We start from the raw sequence: 21,393 nt of genomic DNA, 5'->3' as shown, positions 1-21,393 counted from the left end.
CAGTGAGGCGTCAGCGCAGAAAACGCGCGCGTATATTTACTCGAAAACGACAACGCGGAAAAAATTAACCACTGGAGCTACACTCTGGACAAACTCTTGGAAAGTTAGAAGCTTTGGTTTCACGTTATTAACCTTATGTTTTCATTTTTGTAGGAAACCTTAGTTTTCAAAATGGGACGTCCTACAAAAAGGTCCGTTCACCCTCTCTGTTGCTCCTTATCTCATATAGTCTCTTGATTCCATTATTTTTATCGGCGAGGTGGTTCAGGTCTTAATCATCCTGAAACTTACAACCATTCATACTCAGTAATTTGTTATTCTATTGAGAAATGCTTGATGTGTATACAGCTATGTTTTATGCGATTTGTAGCCCAGTATCTCAATAAACGATCCTTAAGGTCAAGAGATCCGACATACATTTCATTAACTCTTCCCGGTGCAAATGTGTCATCGTATCAAGCAATAAAGGGTGTTGCAGACACGCTTGCTGCCTCGTTCTTTAGCAAGTAAATTAACATTAATCAAAATGAACAAAGAATAAACAACTCTACTGGTCTAAACCAAATAATGTACTATTATAGAATATTTATTAAACATCTCGCTATTCAATACTTTTACATTCTTCTCCAGTGAAACAAAAAAACTGAATACCTCAGAACTATCATACACGTTGTGCATAAACAATGTACATTTTCTGTTGTAAAGGATCGTATTGATGCAACCATGCTTGTATTACAGGGCGGTTGAGGAGCAAAATGCCTCAAGTATACTGGATCGGAGTCAATGATCATGGAATTGAGGGCGGTTGGGGATGGTCAAATGGCGACCCGTATTTCTATTTCAACTGGGCCAGAGGTAGGAAAACAAAGATTGCATTTACCTGACTGATGCCGCTTGTGACTTAATTGAACGTCAGACCAATGAATGAAACTAATTTTTTGCACGAAAACATAGCTCAGAAAATGCAACGGCAATTTTAAATGCATATAGTAGTCATCTTAAGTGAATGGTTGAACATATTGCATAAATTCCACATCTTAACAAAATAAATCTTAGTACAGTTGATATTTTAATGTAATGTTTTGCATATCATTGTAATAGCGTAAATTTTGTTTGCTCCTTCTTATCTTGAAAACCCTAAACATGTGAATATGAATCTATGTACAACTGAAATTCATTAATTGGATTTTAGAAATAATATCTAATGGGGATCGGTGCATATATTTTTAATCTGTACTTCCTGCCACATTCGCAGGATTATGATATATTAAATCCACGAGATATTGGGCATTGACCAAAATGTTCATATATTCATGATGATAGTAAGCAAGTGTTTCAACAGAAATGAATACTTATAGTTAGCCATGACTTCTTTAAAATATGGGTGGACACTACTAATTTAAGCCATTATAAACATTTACCAACCATGAACCATAAGTGACTAGAAGATGTTCAAGGTTTATTCAGGGTTGTGATGCCCTCAATATCATATTTTATTTTCCACAACTATGTGTGACCATCCCAGTCCTAAATCAGATATCAGCCTGCGTAATCGTACTATCCTTACGCATTTTCGAAAGCGTCAGGTAGATTGTAATAAAATCATTCCGTCCGACGGTCTTCCATTACGCCTTTTATCTCATCGACGTTGACCCTGACATAATTAACAAATCTCTAGTGATGTGATGCTCTGTCATAACAATGTTCATAAGGCTGGTCATCTGTAGCTTCTGCCCCCAGGACTAATGGACATATTAAAGGCCAGATTGTACGTTGACGACTATTTTAATTATTACCTTACCACATCTTATATTCTGTCAATAACTATGAAATAGTTTCTGTGTATGGGTGTAGGTTCAATAGGAATAGAGTTTTGAATGTGAAATTAAGAACAGAGATCTGCAATTGAGACGACGTTGCTCTTGCTACAGCTTTCAATTTGTTTTCGTTCGTATGTCAGATTTACTATTAGTGTTTTTACGTAAAGAGTCAGTGTTTATCGATGCTTCGTTTTTTGTTCTCAGGGGAGCCTAATGATTACGGGAACGGAGAAGACTGTGGTTCAATAATTGCTGAATTGGATGAGAAATATAAGTGGAATGATATGCCATGTAACAATACATTTGGATACATATGCAAGAAAAATGGTAAGTAATAATAATAAAAACATAATCTCCCACGTTGTCTCTGTTATTGATTGCATTTGTTGTCAAGGAAACGTAGATTTTGCATTGAGAACTAGTTAATGCAAGAACAACAAGACTGACTCTAGTGTAAGTTCAAGCAGAAGCCATAGTAGTATGAGAAAGTACACGCAATAAATATAAAATGATTGGTTGATAGAGTCCGTGTTACTGCGATACACTATTACTTGCTGATGTGCACCACTTGCATGATGTGTATATTATTCATCAAAGCACAACAAATGATCCAGAGATAAATGTTATAGCTATTTACTCTAGTACCGTTTCGTGAACGAACATAAGTAGCACATAATAATGTGAATACTTTTTACACAACATAAATGGTTACACAAAAATATAATTTGATAAACCCAACAGTTGTTTCATGGGTGATATAAATATGGTATGTGTACAGTATAACAGCAATACTCATAGTATGAATACAAAACGTTTTATTCGCAAGTTTGAATTGGATAAAGTGTGGTTAGAGATACTTGCGTTAGAAGAAAAACAATTGACGCAATTAATATTTATTTGTCCAATTAAAATATAAAAGAGATATCATGCGATGCATTCAGAAATTATAAATTTATAAATTATATAAAAATTGAGATCAGAAGAATCAACTATAATAGCAAAATGTTTCAACTGTGCTGCACAAAGTATTAATACTTGCGTATTAGATAACGAGACAAATGTTTATTCGTATCAGATAATTATACAAATTTGTAATGCGTATTAGATAACTTGACAAATTTGTATTGTATATCAGATAACCAGACAAATATGTATTACATATTAGAAAATTATACAAATTTTGTAATGCGTATTAGATAACTAGACCAACTTGTATTGCCTACTAGATAACTATACAAATTTGTAATGCGTACCAGATAACTAGACCAATTTGTACTGGGTATTAGATAACTTGACAATTTTGTATTGTGTATATGACGATTATACAAATCTGTATTGCATATTAGATAACTAGACAAATTTATATTGCGTATCAGATAACTATACAAATTTGTCATGCGCCTCTGATAACTAGACCAATTTGCATTGAGTTTTAGATAAATAGACAAATTTATATTGCGTATCAGATAGCTAGACAAATTTATATTGCGTATTAGATAACTAGACAATTTTGTAATGCGCATCAAATAACTAGACCAATTTGTAATGCGTATTAGATAATTAGGCAAATTTGTATTGCGTATTAGATAATTAGACAAATTTATATTGCGTATCAGATAACTAGACAAATGTATATTACGTACTAGATAACTAGACAATTTTGTAATGCGTATCAAATAACTAGACCAATTTGTAATGCGTATTAGATAATTAGACAAATTTATGTTGCGTTTCAGATAACTAGACAAATGTATATTGCGCACTAGATAACTAGATAATTTTGTAATGCGTACTTGATAACTAGACAAATTTGTATTGCGTGTTAGATAATTATACACATTTTTATTGCGTATTATATAACTAAACACATTTGTATTGTGTATTCATTAACTAGAAAATTTGTATTGCGTATTAAAAAATAAAAAAATTTGTATTGCGTGTTAGATAACTAGACGAATTTCTAATGCGCATTATATAACTAGACAAATTTGCATTGAACTAAATTTATATTATAAACTTAAGGTCTGGTAGGCTGTTCACCTTCAATCTATAATGATGCAGCAATAGAAAAAGAAACAGACGTTGTGGCATATATTGCTTGATTTAAGGTATATGTTTTATGAATGAAATAATTGGGTATAACACTGAGATCATTCATGTGATTGATTGTATGCATGAAAGGCTGAAAGAAACTGAAAATAAAATCATCCATTGCAGATGGATGACATGTTTGCTTGTTGGTTGGGCTTAATGAAGGAGAAAAAGAGCGGAATATAAGACAGTTCAACTGCAATCCTGAAAGTCCATTTGCTTGCATATAAATATTCACTGCGTGATCAAATTAAACCAGACAAAATAAAGTGATATATGATGAATTGAAAACATATTTACTTGAAGTCTCGCCCTATTCTCACCAACATGTCATGAACATATTCAAGGCTGCATATCTTGAGCTGAGACGCATCAATTCCATTCGCAAATATCTTTTAGTTGATGCCACTAAAACACTTGTATGTTCATCAGTACTTTCAAGACTGGATTATTGTAACTCAATTCTGTCTGGTTCATCTCAATATCTACTTCAGAAATTTCAAAAAGTTCAAAACACAACTGATCGGATCATACTTACAGTACCACGATCAGAGCACACCTCCCCGCTGCTCTGTACCCTACACTGGCCATCAATTCCATCCAGAATCAAACACAAAATGTATTCTCTGTGCTACGTTTCACTGACGGACTCCAGTCCAACATACCTATCCTACCTCACCCATGTGTACACATCAGCAAGATACTTACGCACCTCTTCTGACAATCGTATACTCATTATTCCCACTACGAAAACGAATTCATATGGACAACGTTCGTTTGCATACCAGTACCCATCAGCGTGGAATGAATTGCCCACTGAACTTAGACACAAAGACACAGTGATCTCATTCAAGAGTGCTCTCAAAACTCACTTATTTCGATTTCAAGAACAAACGTAAAGACCTAATAATGTTCCCTACCTTAAATGTTTACAGCATGTTTTTATGTTTTCTAATTTCATGGTGTTTGTCTTCTGTAATAATATCATTATATATGTTTTTTATGTTATAGATGTTGTCTAATGTTGTAATGCGCTTCGAGCTTCTAAAGATTAGGCGCTATACGATGTCCTCATTATTATTATTATTATTATTATTATTATTATTATTCGTTACATAAACATGTTAGATAAAAATTGTATTACGGACGGTTATCGTAAATCAAGTGGATGGATAGTCGCAAGTAGAAACTGTTGATATTTGAGTATGTTTACAATGGATACAAATTCATCTTTACAGCGATAAATGTCTTGTCAAAATATGCTAAGACTGAAAAGGATAAAACTGAAAAAGATATGGCATAAACGGTACTTTCAGAGAACTCGTTTAAGTAATAAATCCTGACAAATACAGTTAGAGGAGGGAAACGTATTTTAAGAATCTACAAGAACAGAAACTCACATACTGCTTATTCAGAACAGAAAAGAGCTTGTAGGATGAGGGTTGAGCAGAACACTGATGAGAAAAATGTGGAAGTACTTAATTCATTGTTAATTGAGAAAATTGGTAGATGTTTTATAAACTAGTTAAGGGATGTAATAACACGCAGCAAATATTAGCAGACATGACTCAAGTTGAAGCGAGCAAGCAGAAAACATTAAAAATATAGTTTATGTTACCTGACCATTTAAACATTTGGTGTTCCTTAATTTAAAATAGGAAACACAGTCATATTTCTTTTAAAAGCAAATAAAAGTTTATATTCATAGCCTAACGTTAGAAATCATTCAAAATCATGCAAGTTTACAATCTGGATAATCTGAATGGTGGCATGTTTTAGGATCAAGATATTTATCTGCAATATAAAGAAAACTATAAAGTTCAAAGTTTTAGAAGACGAAGATATGAATGGGAAGTATTATGAACAGGTGTAATAGATAGTATGCGATGAATCGCTAAACAGCTGAAACAATCTGAAACCATGAAAGCTAAAAGTAAATACGGAGTAAAACACCAAAACTCTACAAGCTTGCAAATCTTCAGCATCATAAAGGCTAATGAAAACTACAAAGACACTGGTGCAGCCAAAGCTACTCTAAACGTATTCTTCAACACGTTACTCAAAGAATTATAGTAGTAACTTGTACATATACTTAAAGATCTAGACAGTTTTCCTTGACAACATTTTTTTCATGTTCAATTCAATTATAATTCATACGTAAAACCTTCATTCACAAAGATTTACCTCAAAATTAACCCAAATCTCTTATATTAGGATGCATTTTTTTCTCCTTAATAATTAAAAATCAGTACACGTTTCACTTTATGGATTTGTACAGATTGTTAAGAAACAGTTTTCCCATATGAGAGCTACAAAGTATCCCACTGAACACACGTAAAGAGCATAAGCTACAGAGAATGATATTGAGTGCGGGTGAACAATAGACTGAGGATACATATATTTGAACAAGAAACACCAATTTCATATGCAATGTAATGGTGACATTGTTAGACACATAAATGGACTTTATATTACTAACAACTAATTAAAAGAGAACCTGTCCCTCTTTCAGCTCAGGTTACCGTTTTCGTAAAACTGTAGATTTCAAACTTGTTTAATGCAACAACAATTTACTGTTCTTAAAATGATTATCACAAACAAGCAAGCCATTAAAGATTGTTGCAAATTACGCCTTAAAGTTTCTATGTCACTGTATGAAAACACACAGATAACATTGTGACATGATATTTAGCAATATTATCTAAACCGAGCAGCGTGGATGGTAACTACTGTTGGTCGGGTTTCCTTCTGGCCTTTAATAGGCATTGCTAAAACTAAGTTAACGAGTAGACAAATGTATTGCGTTTTTCCAGATGCTAAACTCTTCTGTTTGAATAGAAAATACTTTTTCCCATTGATGGTGCATTCAAATCAAATAACAACAGTACGATATGAATGCGTTCTTTAACAGTTGTATAGTTCCACCACACCATGAATGGAGACACTTCAAGGGAAAATAAATAGTTTTTAACGATAATCTGCCATACGAACATACAAATGTATACCAAGGTTTTGGCGAATCTACGTCAGCTGTTTGGGTTAGCTGCTTAAAAATGTAAACCTAACTGCCAAGTATCAATGGATTATTGGTCATTGCATATGAAAATTGTATCAACATATAAGGTCTTAAGACACAAATTTGCTGCAGTACAAAACATAGCATATATTTGACAGCGTATTTCGAAATTAACAGATACTGCCAGCATAATTAAGCTGTGTGGAGATCTTTCAATGCAGAGGTAAACAGCTTGGGTAAAATGCTTGTGAAAGACATCACCATATCCTACGAAAGTTATGGTCGTCTTAGGTTAAATGACTGAAATGTCCTCGTGACATTTAACGATCTATTGTTATCGGTATCGGTTAGAACAAACATAATTAAATAAGGGATTTGTCATTGATTGAAATTTAATACATCAGTATGGGTTTTCGTACAAATGTTCAAATCCATAATCAAACATTGTTTTGGAATTACTCGTTTTTGGTCATTTTCTTTAGCAAGGACAAGAAAAGCAGTGGCTACAATCTGTGCTGAAAATGACCTCATCACATATGAGATACAAAGGAAGATTTTAGATACTTTGAATTAAAATAAAAGAAACAAGCTTTAATGCATTACGAGTTTCCTCTTGTTACATAGTGCTCACACGTCTATTTTGCTGCTACCGTGTTATAATTCGCTTCACACGTACGTTCACGGGAGATCGATTCCTTCCTAGAGCTTCTTGCTTCCTGCACGTTTCTTGCGTTCACATTTTATCTTTAGCTCAGTTATATCACCATATGCTATTCAAATATGTATACCATTATGTCAGGGGTCGATCATGAACCCTACAAAAGACCTTCCTCTCCCTACAGCTTTCTTGCTTTTTCATGTACCCTATAAAAGGCCTTTCTCTCCCTCGTTTTTCTTACTTTTTCATGAACCGTACAAAATGCTTTCCTCTCCCTACAGCTTTCTTACTTTTTATGAACCCTATAAAAGGCCTTTCTCTCCCTCAGCTTTCTTGCTTTTTCATGAACCCTACAAAAGGCATTCTTCTCTCTACAGCTTTCTTACTTTTTCATGAACCCTACAAAAGGCCTTCTTCTCTCTACGGCTTGCTTACTTTTTCATGAAGTCTGCAAAAGACCTTCCTCTACCTACAGCTTGCTTACTTTATCACGAACCTTATAAAAGGCCTTCCTCTCCCTGGAACTTTCTTACTTTTAGGTTGCTTCATATGTTGGTATAACAACTTTTTATTTCGTATTTTACGCCATAATTGTAAACATTTCATAATCTCGTAGTTATTTTGATCGGTTTCCTTAAGTATTTTCAAAAATGAAAAAGGCGGTTCTCATTTTTTAAAGAAATTTATTTCTTATACAATGTTTTTCACCGTTCATGTTTAAGGTCTTTTGCCATTTAGAGGCAAGTAAATGCTTTATTTAACTTTTATAATACTTTTTCATTTCTTTCGTTTTTAAATTTGTAAAAACAAGAACTAGCATGGGTTTCCTGAACCAGGATTGGTACAATATATACTAATATCTCCATAAATAACTGACATCAACTAAATATTTTGAGCTGTTTTGTTTCTTTGCCGTCCGTTGTGCCCACTCGCCAGACGTTTTAGAGGAAATAAATAAAGAATTTATTAAAAGATTTCTTCTGAGTGAAGATTGTACATATTTATGACTTAAACGTTTGCAACTCAGCAAGTAGTTTTGTATTTGAGAGTGCTATAATTAGAGTCTCTCAGTGGATCATATTATACACCTTCAGATAATGGCTCCTAAAATCTTTGTTAAAAAATACAACTCATGATATTGCCTTCAAATTGAATTGCTACACTTAAATCAGTGAATGTCTTTAAAATTTAGATGAAATACACATTTTACCCACATTTCACTTAAATATTTGCAGCCTCTGAAATAACACCGAAAGCTACTTCTGCAACAAAGCCACCCAGGACATCAGGCAAGTAATCATTAAATCAAGCATGACATTCTTTAGGCCAGATTAAGGACACATACCTATGTCTTAATACATGGTAGCAATATTAATTAAAGGTGCATCTGACAGGACTGTATAACAGTATTGTATGCATATTGTCTAGCAGCAGCATTTCAGTATTGTATGCATATTGTCTAGCAGCAGCATTTCTATGCAATCACGTGCACCGAATGTAAAGGAAACATTATAGACATATTATTCAGGATGCAGTATCATTCTTCAAATGTTATCCAGGGTTTTGATCTGCTACTTGAATCTATTTTCTTCGCTGATGGTTTTATTGCGAGTATAAATGGTTATTCTCTGTAATGATATTTCATTTTAATTAGGATTGTGACATTACATTCAAGCCCAGTTTATGTAACTCTTTTAAAGACTCGAAGCAAGTTCAATGAATATATATCATCTAATTAATTGTAATTTATGCCGCACTATCAGCTGTTCTGTATAGTTAGAAATACTGTTCACGTATATTTCTTGAAAATAAACTCGTGTAACACTTAATAATGTTAAACATAAAATTTCAACAGTTATCATCTCATATTGTACCTGCTAATACATTTAGAAACTGGATTTTTTGGCTGCAAAAGAGATTGGCGTGAATATGGCGGTAAATGCTACTTGCTTGTCCAGGACAAGACAAACTGGAAAACGGCTTTAAAGTATTGCAGGCAGGAGGGAGGTGATCTTGCCAGTGTCGCAAATCAAGAAGAGCAAAACTTTTTATTTAGCCAAATGCCAAGAGGTATGTAAAGCACACTTAAATTGAAACATTTTAGATCCATAAGGAAAGTCTAAATAACAGATCTTATGTGTGGATAGTTATTTACATGTGCTTTGACTGTTTCAGACATATAATGTATATGGTTCACTTACACACGTCCACGAGTCTCTTCCTAAGCTATGTATTATTCAGTAAAAAGATCTGATGGGATATAATTTCTTTAGTAGCAAAACGTTTGCGTGGAGTTATTTTGAAAGAGCATGTATATTGAACATTCTAAAAAACAATGACAGCACATTCTTAGATATGCTAAAAAGCAAATTTTCAATTGTTAATCTTGACAAAATTGTAAATGTTCTCTGGAGTTTACAGGGCACGAGTAGTACTTTGTATGGTTGATATATAAGTGTTCATTCTACTACAAATATGATGTCCTCTGCAAGAAATAAAATACCTTAGCAAATTTAACATCAGATATTGAAGGTTGAGATAATAAGATCTTGTAAATTCAAACGAAAATTTAAAATAATATGAAATAGGAAACAAAAACGTATACAAAGATACAAAGGTATCAATCAGATAATTACCCTAGTGTTCCAGCATATTGAATCAACAATACTGACAAATAAGTCTTACTTTATTGGTCACTCACAGCCACTAATACTGCCATATATTTTATCTGATATCTAGTCTGATATAATTGTCAAGCATCATATATATATGATAACCTAATAAAACAGCACCGCTACATCTATGCACTCTAAATGATATATCATAGAAAAATATAACCAAAACAGTTTTGCTTTGATGTATAACTTAATCATCGTCACGACATATCATGGTAGGATAAAGACAAAAATAGTTTTCTCTGATGTCTAATTTAATCCTCTTCCTGACATTGCATAGTGAGATAAAGACAAAAACAGTTTCCTCTGATCTGGTATTTAATCATCTTCACGAGATTGCATATTAGGTTAAAGACAAAAACAATTTGCATTATGTATAATTTTATCCTGTTCATGACACATCAGAGTTGGATAAAAATAAATACAATTTGCTTTGATGTCTAATTTAATACTCTTCCTGGCATTGCATAGTGGAATAAAGACAAAAATCGTTTGTTTTGATGCGTTATTCAGTCCTCATCTTGACATTGCATAGTAAGATAAAGACAAAAACAGTTTGCTTTGATGCATTATTCAATCCTCATTCTGACATTGCATAGTGAGATAAAGACAAAAATAGTTTGCTTTGATTCGTTATTCAATCCTCATCCTGACTTTGCATAGTGAGATAAAGACAAAAATAGTTTGCTTTGATACGTTATTCAATCCTCATCCTGACATTGCATAATGAGATAAAGACAGAACTAGTTTGCTTTGATGCGTTATTCAATCCTCATCCTGACATTGCATAATGAGATGAAGACAAAAACAGTTTGCTTTGATGCATTATTCAATCCTCATCCTGACATTGCATAGTGAGATAAAGACAAAAACAGTTTGCTTTGATGCATTATTCAATCCTCATCCTGACATTGCATATTAGGATAAAGAAAAGAAACATATATTTTGCATATAACATTCACAACGAAGTTCTTTCTTCTTTTAGAAATAGACTATGCATAAAAAAAACATTTCAGTTGTAAAATACGTATCCTCACAATAATGTCACACTTGGAGAAAGTGATGATTTATAATTCTTGTATCGTGTAAGATAATAATTGATCAAATTATTATAATCATTAATATGATATATTCATTATTTATAGTAATTTATCATTCCAGGCAGATAAATGAAGTAACGTTTAATTTTCCATTCGAAACGTTTTATAAAATATTCAATTTCTTAACAATGCATGTATTAGAGCTGCACATCAAAGTGACGCATTTTAAAGTTTCTCTGTTAATATACTTAAGATCCCCCCAAAAAATAAATAACATATGTGTTTTAGACAACGATAGTAGTTACTACTGTAGATAGGCATAAAGGAGAGACATGTATAGCTTTAGTTCTTTTTTTAGTCATTGTTTGTTGTATTCGTTCGATAGTTAAGTTCTCCAAGGGATTTTACGGTGCAATTAAACCATTATAATGAAAGCAATAACTAAGGGGACAAGAATCTGTATTTAAACAATGTTATCATGTTTTACATTTTATATTTTGTTTTGGTAGGCAACCTTTTCATTTTTTTCAATTTGTACACTATTCCTTATATTTCTTAAATTGAGTTATCGGGTGCAAACTATTTTATCAGTTGAGGAAAATTGTTGTGCATTTTGAAGAGAACATTGATGCTATTATTATTTTTTTAAATTGCGATTTGCTGCGAGGATGGATAAAATATGGAATTTGTCTAAATACGGATACACTCAATTAGTGATACTAAGTAGATTTTGGTTTTCCCTCAAATAGTCATATTTAATACATTTACAATACAACGAACATGCACCTTGTGGCGTCAAGTTGACTTCTACAAAGTACCCTCTGTCCCGCCACTCTATCGGATGATCAAAGAGCCACTACGCGTGACCAGTCTATCCTAGTCTTCCAAAGGATCCTTCAGGAGCCATGGATTGCTGCAGACCCATTTGTTCCGAAATCATGGTCCCTCAAGAAGAGATAACCACTATCTTGCTCCGAAATAATTTCATGACCGACTGCAGCACACATTGTACAGCATCCGACCCAGCAGTACGATCATGAATCACACCTCTAACTTTCAGACACATCCAGACGGCTAAATATGAACAGCCAAAGAGCTCAATAGCATCCAAGCTGCGAAACGTAGACAAATAGTCTAAAAAGATCCAGATATCCCAGACAGTTCCATAGCTGTCATATACATTCATCCAAAAGCAAAACATCTATAAAGCTTCAAAAATAAATGCCAAACCATCAAAAAACTGAAACTTCGCGTGACGCACAACTGTAGTGCGGTACGTTACGCGTACGTGTAGGAGTTGATTATCACTTGCTAAATTGTTTCGTCTGAACTACTATACATGATTATTATCATAGTAATAAGATTTGTATGCAAGTCATTATATGACAAGACTAATCTTACAGAACTTCCACAGTTAGAATATTTTCCATTCTCCAATACATGCATTATTCAAACGAACTAAATTCGTCTATTCAATTATAAAATGGCAAACTTGACAACAGACCATCGGGCATCAAATAGCATGGAGTTATATGACACATGTTCGACTGTCTCTAAAAGTTTTAATAAAATACTTAAACATCCAATAGATAAATAATTCTATCACTAATTTGCTCTCGTAAAGTGGACAGCTCTCTCACAAGACCTTTCGTTTGGTAAAGTTACTGTCTACATTGAGCCTGCAGTACCCGGGCTACTGTGAAATCCACGGACAGTGAGCTCAGCTTGTATCGGCTTTGTCATTGCAAGTACTTTGCTCATGCAGGATTTGATAAACCGAACTCAGTACTTTGAAATAATGTAGGACGTAAGTAAACCACGATCGACTAACGTTATAGGGGGAAATAAAACCCATAATTTAGATCAAATATAATACGTAAACATTACGTATACACAATTCGGTGAGTGATAGTAAATTGAAAAAGAAAATTAGATGATATATTTGTGAACATTAGTGAACCACAAATGTCAAATGAAGTGTTGAATAACTTGAAGAACTTACTTTGGTCTGGACTATCTGAGTGCCAAAAGAATGGAAATATAGACGAAGAGAAAGCATTAAAAAGGGTAATATATTCCAAATATACATAAAAAAATCCATTAGCTATCTGGATGGAACTGCCTTCTGTGGTTGGTCATGTGCCCCTCAATCTTAAAATTTGTGATATAGAACCGTCACTTTTACTATGGAGTATATTATGTTTCACTTAATAGAGATATCTCACTTTTAAAAAAAGTATAATTACATTTACAATTTTCAACTCAAATATTTGTAACATTTTCACTTAATATTGTCCTTTTTGATATTATTTTAGATTATTGCTACGATATTTGGACTAATGAAACGGAGTGTATTACATGGGCACAGAGGGGTGAATGTGAAATTAATCCGGTATGGATGTCTACACATTGTCACAAAACGTGCCAGCTATGCTACCACAACTGTTCCAATACGTATCAGGAAGGTAACTGGTGCAACATATGGGCTAGTCGAGGAGAATGTAACAAGAATCCTACTTGGATGATTCCGAACTGCGCATTCTCTTGTGGTATTTGCTACGGGGGTAAGTTTTTCCATCATTTGAGAGTATAACCCATTGTGTTATAATATTTCATTTTATTGTTACACTGTCTCAGAGAAATGGGGATCTTTAAGTATTTTAGTACAAGTTTTACTAAGCTGTGTTGCCTACTGGTCACTTTATTTCATCTGGCCGATGGTTGTCTTTTGTTTTTGGCATGGCTCTGCGTATGTCAACGCTTGATATCGTTGACTTCATCTGTACACCGCTGGATTATATCAATCACGACATGTATGTCTGTTTTTGGAGGAGAATCTATCAAGGATTTTTCCAGGGTTAATGTAACAACGGTTTTGATTCCTTAACATAGATGACCTATACAGAAAGTCTAAATCAGTTATGAGCAAACTTGATAGAGAATGTTTGTAAATATGCGGTCACAAAAGTGTTTGAGGTGGAGTCCATGGCAAGAGTTGGAAACATATTTTTGAGCTTTCGTTCATAAGAACTGGACTAATGTTTCGTGTGTCATATTCTGTTAGCATCGTACTTTGTATGGCTTTTCTAATGAACCACGAAAAACAGGTGAAGAAAACACGTTGTCAATTTTTTATGGGGGACGCAGTTTATCCTTTGAATGAATGTTCCTTGTAACATCCATTTCACATATTGTGTCTAGAATGGTATGCATATCATATGTATCTTTATACATCACACAAGTGGACTAAAAAGATATTTTAAATTTTTCTTCCGAACGGCGGAGCTAATGGACCAAACGTAAACGTAATCTCATAATTATAGTTGAAATATTTTCCATTACGATATAGTGCAGCTATAAGGCAAAACCTATAAGGAATACTGCGTGTGTCACATACTGAGCCAATATATGCGACTTACTTGGTAGTTTTGTTACTTAAAACAAACCCACAAGTGCAACTGAGTCTCCCGAATACCTAAGCCACTTTATATCTAAATGTTTTAAAACATCGTTTCTTTCTGAGAGATTATAGAACGTCACGGCAGCAATGTCTTTACAGTTTCATATATGACTGATGTGACATCAGAATATTGCTGTCATGGCTTTAAGATCTAGTACAAATCTTTAAACGGCTTTAAGAGTTTGAACCAATTTTGATTTTTGGAATTTGAAGTTATGATTATGATCTGTATTTAGCTTCTTGGTATTGGCATGTCGTGCTCTTTCATATATTTTGTGTGCTTGACCTTTGTCAGTGAATGAGGGTATAGTTTTTGTCTACCTGACTTCTGTAACATTTTTAAGATTTTTACTAAAATTGGAGGCTAAGGCTTAACTTTGTCTACGAGATTAGAATGTTCTGTAAAGAACGTGTTGACAATTTGGTGGAATCTTTCCATGCAAAATTCTGGATTTCCAATACAATACACCGTGTCTTTTGTCAAGTGAAATGTGTATACATAGGACTTGGTAAGCAAATTCCTTAATTTCTGTTTCATGTCAGTCTTTGGGAATCTATGATCAGAATGTATAGATGTGATCAGATATAATTCAACAAAAAAAAATTATTTAAATTATCCATTGGAATTGCAATGTGTTCCATAACGTTTTGGACTAAAACACTAATTTTATGATTTTTTTGAACTCATTCAAAGACATTATAGATTGTATCATTGTGGCACAGAAAGACATTCAAGATTATTGGAATTCTTTTGTAACATTCAATACTTTTTTACTTGTGGTAAAACATTTAGGATTATTTGGAACTAAATTCCCAGTATTAAATTCTCATGTAGTAACTTATAAAAACAATCATTTGTTGATGTTAGTACAAATGTTGGTTCCGTTTCCATTATGTTACATAGTTTAATACCTAGATTTGTAACAATCAGATATGTTTTGTCCCAAAAACAATTTTAGTCAGACGCTGAGCGATTCTATCCTTCACTAATTTTATAGAATGATGGAACAAATTTCATTTAATATTTATATAATTGTATTGAAATATAAAAAGGTAACATGTGCTTATATCGATGTTTCAGTGTAAGAAATCAAATTTTATTGAACCTTTTTAAAAACAAAGTCACTACTTTAATCGTCTTTAGCCCCTGTTCATGGATTTTGGATTGGAATGAGTGACAGCCAGAGTACTAAAACCTTCCAATGGTCCGATAACTCCAAGGTTACATTCACTACTTGGTCTAAAGATGAGCCAAATAACTATAATGATGGAGAGAGGGTCTGTGTAACGCTTGGTCTGCAGGTATATAATCTATACAGATTTGAACACACAGTTGTTGCTTTCTTTTCTAAATTGATGAACAACATATTCCGTTTTTGAAAAGTGTTCTTCATTTTTTCACATCATATGAGTTTTTAAGATGTTTGTAAATATTTAGTTTTCTTCAGTTCTATAATGAGCAATAATCAACTTCATGAACTAATATTGAAATTTCTCTTTATACAAATATAAAATATATTTATTTCCGTGATGTCTATATCGAAAGGATGGAGCCACAAATTACACTTAAGTAAATGCGTTTGGTTACAATTGAGATATTTTCATTTCCTGCAAAACATACATGCCTTATGGTACCACTAGTTATTTGGTAGAGAAATAGGTTCTAGTATTGTTTCTTAAATAGCAAGCAAAATATGATACTTACTTGAGAGGAATACGAATTTGGTGGCAAAATAAACCATTCTCTCTCTATATTTTTTTAAAACATACACCAAAAGCATAACACCACTTGCTGATTAGGCAGTCTTTAAAATTAATCTGCACACGCCTTGTAACTCAGCAAACAGAACGTACACATTTGTCTTCCCATAGCACATGTGCTTCTAAATTTAGTGAAATAAAACTAGTTTAAAATAAAACAGTTACTTTTAAGCACATTTTTAGTATTCATGTGTCTTTGTATGGAATAAAATGCCAAAGCCAATCCAAAATGCTCAAAGTACAGATTTCATTCATGGAAGGAAAATGTCTTTGGATGAAATACAGAAACAACTGTTATAATTTCCCGCTGACGGTTTCCGTGTTAATCTAAGGAAAGGTTATCTTTATAAACATGTTTATCTCCTTCTATTTTGTTTTGTTGTCGTTTTAGACAGGTCTGTGGAGCGATGAGCATTGCAGCAATGACATGCCCGGGTACATATGCGAGATGGAGAAAATTTCCTTAGCCTACACAAGTCCGTCACCATTTGCTGTTGGATGTCCTTATGTGAGTCATTAGCAGAACAATATTTGCTGTGTGTAACCAACAAAACACTTGTGAATGTTAATTTGTTAAAGAAAGAAAGGTCGTACTTAATGGTGATGGAGAGGATAGAGTCTTTGTCATCCTAATATAAATTTCTCCTAAACTACAAAAACTAAAACAGTCATGCATGAACGGAAACTATCTCAATGCATGTAAGATAAAATGCAAATACATATTTTTACATCCTGTATTGATATTCCGTTTCCTATTTCTCAAAGCAAACAAAAAGCTATGAATTAATTAGAAAATATCAAGGCGTGAAAAGACGGTTACTGCCAGCAAGAAATCATGAAAAATGGAAAAATTAAAATTTGCAATTTAAGATACAATTCATTTACTTTTTTCTCTTATCCGGAGGAAGTGAGGAAGCATTTGAAATTTACACTGCTTGTTCAGAGTAAAAACGATTAATAATATGAAAATATCGACCAGTCATTTTTTTATACAACTAACCAAGGTGTAAGATGACAATTTTATTACACTAGCTGGTCAGATGGAAACAATGACAATATTAACACACTAGCGGATCCGATGGAAGCAATTAATGAGAATAAAATATTTTGGTTTAGTCATCATTATGAATGAGGAAAATTAACAACTTTCATTCTTAAAAGAAGGTACATAAAAGGGGAGGGTAACATACATAATAGAAAAAGAAAATAGTATGTTTTCGTTATGAAAATAACTTTCTAATTTTAGGATTTAAAAAAATTTATTTACGGTTCTATATTTAGATTGTCTGATATGTGGATTTAATTTTTGTTTCCATAGGAAAATTTTGTTGTTAAATTGATGTTCAATACGGTACTGACTGTTTAATTCTTGACACACACACACACATATTTGTTTTGTAAAAACAGGATAATAGCTTAGGATACGGCCCGTTCTGTTATCTGTTTGTAACCAATGGCAAATCCTGGAACAATGCTCAGGAATATTGTGTAAAGAAAGGCGGAAACCTTGCTGTCATAATAGATAGGTAAGTAGAAAGTTTGATACATGTAATTACGTCTGAGAGGCAATTTCATAACTATAAAGGAATCAAGAGCTTTTTCTTTTGGAGAGCATCATTTGTAAAAAAAAAGATTGAAACGTATCAAGAAATTGTCTTAATATTCTTATCATCCCACCAAGCTTTTCAACAGGCATGCAATAAAATATGCCATTGTTTAGTTCTACTGGTCATAGACTAGGGTGGCTTTTGGGATAGTCTGTTGTCCATCATCCGTCCGTCCATTAACACATGTTTATTACAGCTACTTCTAAGTTCCTTGGAGGATTGCTTTAAAACTTTCCATACACATTCATTTTTTGATGTAGATGGGCCTAAATGAAAACGTGACTGTTAGGGCATTTTGAAAATAATAGTATCGCTACATCAGAATGGATGGCCACATCAGCTTGGTATTAAACGTAATGACTTGTCTAGTTAGACATGAGTGAAAAAAGCACCGAACTAATAACCAGTATAGTCGCCATAGTAGCCACCTTGAAACTTATTATCTCTATAATAACACGGAGTTGTCACCAGAGGACATCTCATGATGTCTAACTGGTTTGAAATGAAAATGTTTCCGACTTGATATACATTATGTCCGCCGCAGCTGCCATCTTTAAAATCGTATTCGCGCTACACATCCTGAATAAGTGGTTCTGATAAAGCATTTGTTACGATATCTAATTAGTCTTAAAGGTCACTATCGATGCTCCAACATCTTTCTTTTATCATCAGATTTGCATTATATGATTAAAAGTAGTCATACTCGCACAATAAGAACAAACAATTATCAAGTGCAAAGAAGATATAATAATTTAATTACTTGAAATAAAAGTATAAAACGTTGTTACTTCCCCTTAGCTACTATTTCCCACCTAAAGAGGACGCCAAGAGGAAGTACATGCTTCTTCTTGTCAAAAAAATAAAACAATATAAACTATGTATAGGGAATATTTAGATGAAACTCCTGAAAACTAATTTACGGTTTAGCCTTATATCGATATGCGCACACGGCGCACTAGATTGTGTCGCTTTCAAAATTGTTTCATTGTCTCAATTTATTTTTAAAATTCCTGTTAATACAGGTAGAAAGGAATCCATGCTGGCTTCCTTAAGTCGGCCGACTTTATGAAAAGAAAGAAATCGGCACACTTAAGAGAATCTAAAGGATCCAAACTTGGCTTCCTTATGTCGGCGTATTTCATAAGTAAACATCGGCACATTTAAACGATACCAAAGTCAGTTTCCGGGGTCGGTTTGCTTTGTAATAATATAACCGTTGTATTTGATGTCCTGTCGGTAAGTTTAAGCAAGAGGTTTATTATTATTTTTAAGGATGGAGGTTATTGCTCGCTGCCAGTAGTGTTTATTCATTTCCGGGGCTTCCATTTCTTTGGCATATTTAATCATAATTGACGTTTGCAGGGAAAATAGTACACACAACAATAAATTGCTTTAGTAATACTTTTTGTAACCCATGCTAGCGAAAAGATTATCATTTGCACTCGAAGTGAATATTTTAAAAAATAATGATTTTTAGTTGCGAGATACCATCGTATAGTTAATCTGGATACAATACAATCTTGGTCAGTTTGCACCTTTAACTTATCATGCGTAAATTCCAGGTGCCTTCAAGCAATCCGCTACATATACTAAGTTCGTTGATATATTTGTTTGTATAATAAATTTCGCATGATGAGAAAAGAAGGAATAAATGATATCAATGCAAGGTTAGTTTCTTTCATTTTATTTTCAAATAAGTGTATGTTAATCAATTTTGTTGTACCATGCGGGAGTGGCACAAACTCAGCGCACAATTATTTCCTTTCTTATCTTTATGGTATGATGGAGCAAATATGATTGACGATATTGACTAGTGATGACAAGCTTTCAGTGGCGTCACTAGGTTCGTGCGGACTGCACCTAGTGACACCATCAGAGGGGGTGACACCAAAATGATCGTCTATAAATGTTTTGAAATTTTGTGCAGGAAGGAGGTCCATTGAGGTGATACCATGATTTACTTCACTGGGTGACACCAATCCTAGTGACGCCACTGCAAGCTTTCAATTTATGCGCGCGCACATTAAATCAGCTTAAAAAATAAAAACAAAAAATAAAATTAACTGGTAAGAGCTTTATATTGCAGCAACTAAACACTGGAAAAATACTAAACATTATTCTCTCTCTCTCTCTCTCTCTCTCTCTCTCATTTGTAATCGAGTGTTTATTTTATGCAGCAGTGTCACAACCGGCAACCTAAAGTTAAATATATTTGTTTTAATATCTCATGTACACTTCCATTCGAGAAATGTATACCTATTCTGTAGAATATTATCTGTTAAGCATTATTGTTTTATAAATCATTATTGATAATTTGACAGGAAGACTGAAGCTGAGAATGTCGATGTTAGTTTGTGTTTTCTCATACATATGTACGTTGCGAAGTATGATTATTGTCTTTGAAAGAATATCGAGATAGTTTATTTAAATTTAGTTTTTTCTCCCTAAAACTTATTCAGTAAACCTATTTTAAATAGAATCTACTTGTTGTCTGAAGAAAAAGAAGCTGTACAAACTATTGTTAAGTTGGGCCGAATTGTCTTGGGCCGAATAGTATTTGGGCCAAATTTACAATAATCCGTGATAAATGATACAACTTTCCCATCCCTCGCCCTATTCAATCCCACAGCTTGAATCCACTTTTTTGCTGGTAAAAAGAAAGAAGCCTTTTCCCAATCATCACTCCTTTGGTTACATCAATACACAACACAGTGCACCATCTTTGCTATACAAAAACACGATCGTAAGATATATCACATAGAAATTTACGTGCGAAAATTAAACACTTGAATGACTAAGTAGAATGGAAGGGATAAATATATGTCATATCCGTTTGTGACACGCGGAAACTACCCATTGTTAACGAAGATTGCCGAATAATTTTTTCATTTAAAAAAGCGGATTTTGAAGTCTAATTAAACACTGTTATGGCGTGCATACATAACAAATGCGTCTTGTTTATGACTATAATAATATCACACGTTTGTACAATATGTAATGTCCATTACGGACACCAGAGCATCCATCTTGCAAATTTCTGCTACTCTTAACTGGAAAGTCATTTTACAAGGGCTTTTCGTCAGAAGAGTTTAACGGTACATATTTGGTATTAAATGAAATTGATGCAAACTGGTCCTCGGTACTTGTTATCATGTTGATCACCTTCAAAATATTGTCATCTATACTCCTGCTAAACGGATGGCTATATCAAAACTGGGTTTTCACTGGCTGATATCTTATGATTCATAATAGTTGTAAATGTGCC

The 21,393-nt window shown here is 33.4% G+C and overlaps 1 protein-coding gene across 2 annotated transcripts in view; it reads left to right on the top strand.

Annotated features, from left to right (window-relative positions):
* The window catches only part of LOC149791647 (lymphocyte antigen 75-like), a 195,995-nt gene that overhangs the window by 117,892 nt on the left and 56,710 nt on the right, over positions 1–21,393 (top strand). For both annotated transcript variants that reach the window (XM_089970198.1, XM_089970197.1), the window contains exons 31-38: positions 739–855; positions 2,025–2,147; positions 8,821–8,874; positions 9,476–9,655; positions 13,616–13,864; positions 15,905–16,062; positions 16,913–17,029; positions 17,929–18,047. In XM_089970198.1, the coding sequence (XP_089826324.1) occupies positions 739–855; positions 2,025–2,147; positions 8,821–8,874; positions 9,476–9,655; positions 13,616–13,864; positions 15,905–16,062; positions 16,913–17,029; positions 17,929–18,047 (1,117 nt within the window). The remainder of the gene's footprint in view (positions 1–738; positions 856–2,024; positions 2,148–8,820; positions 8,875–9,475; positions 9,656–13,615; positions 13,865–15,904; positions 16,063–16,912; positions 17,030–17,928; positions 18,048–21,393) is intronic.

Source organism: Sinohyriopsis cumingii, chromosome 9, assembly GCF_028554795.1.
Source record: "Sinohyriopsis cumingii isolate HCF-2022 chromosome 9, ASM2855479v2, whole genome shotgun sequence".
Classification (NCBI taxonomy): domain Eukaryota; kingdom Metazoa; phylum Mollusca; class Bivalvia; order Unionida; family Unionidae; genus Sinohyriopsis; species Sinohyriopsis cumingii.
This window is presented reverse-complemented; position numbering and strand designations above follow the sequence as displayed.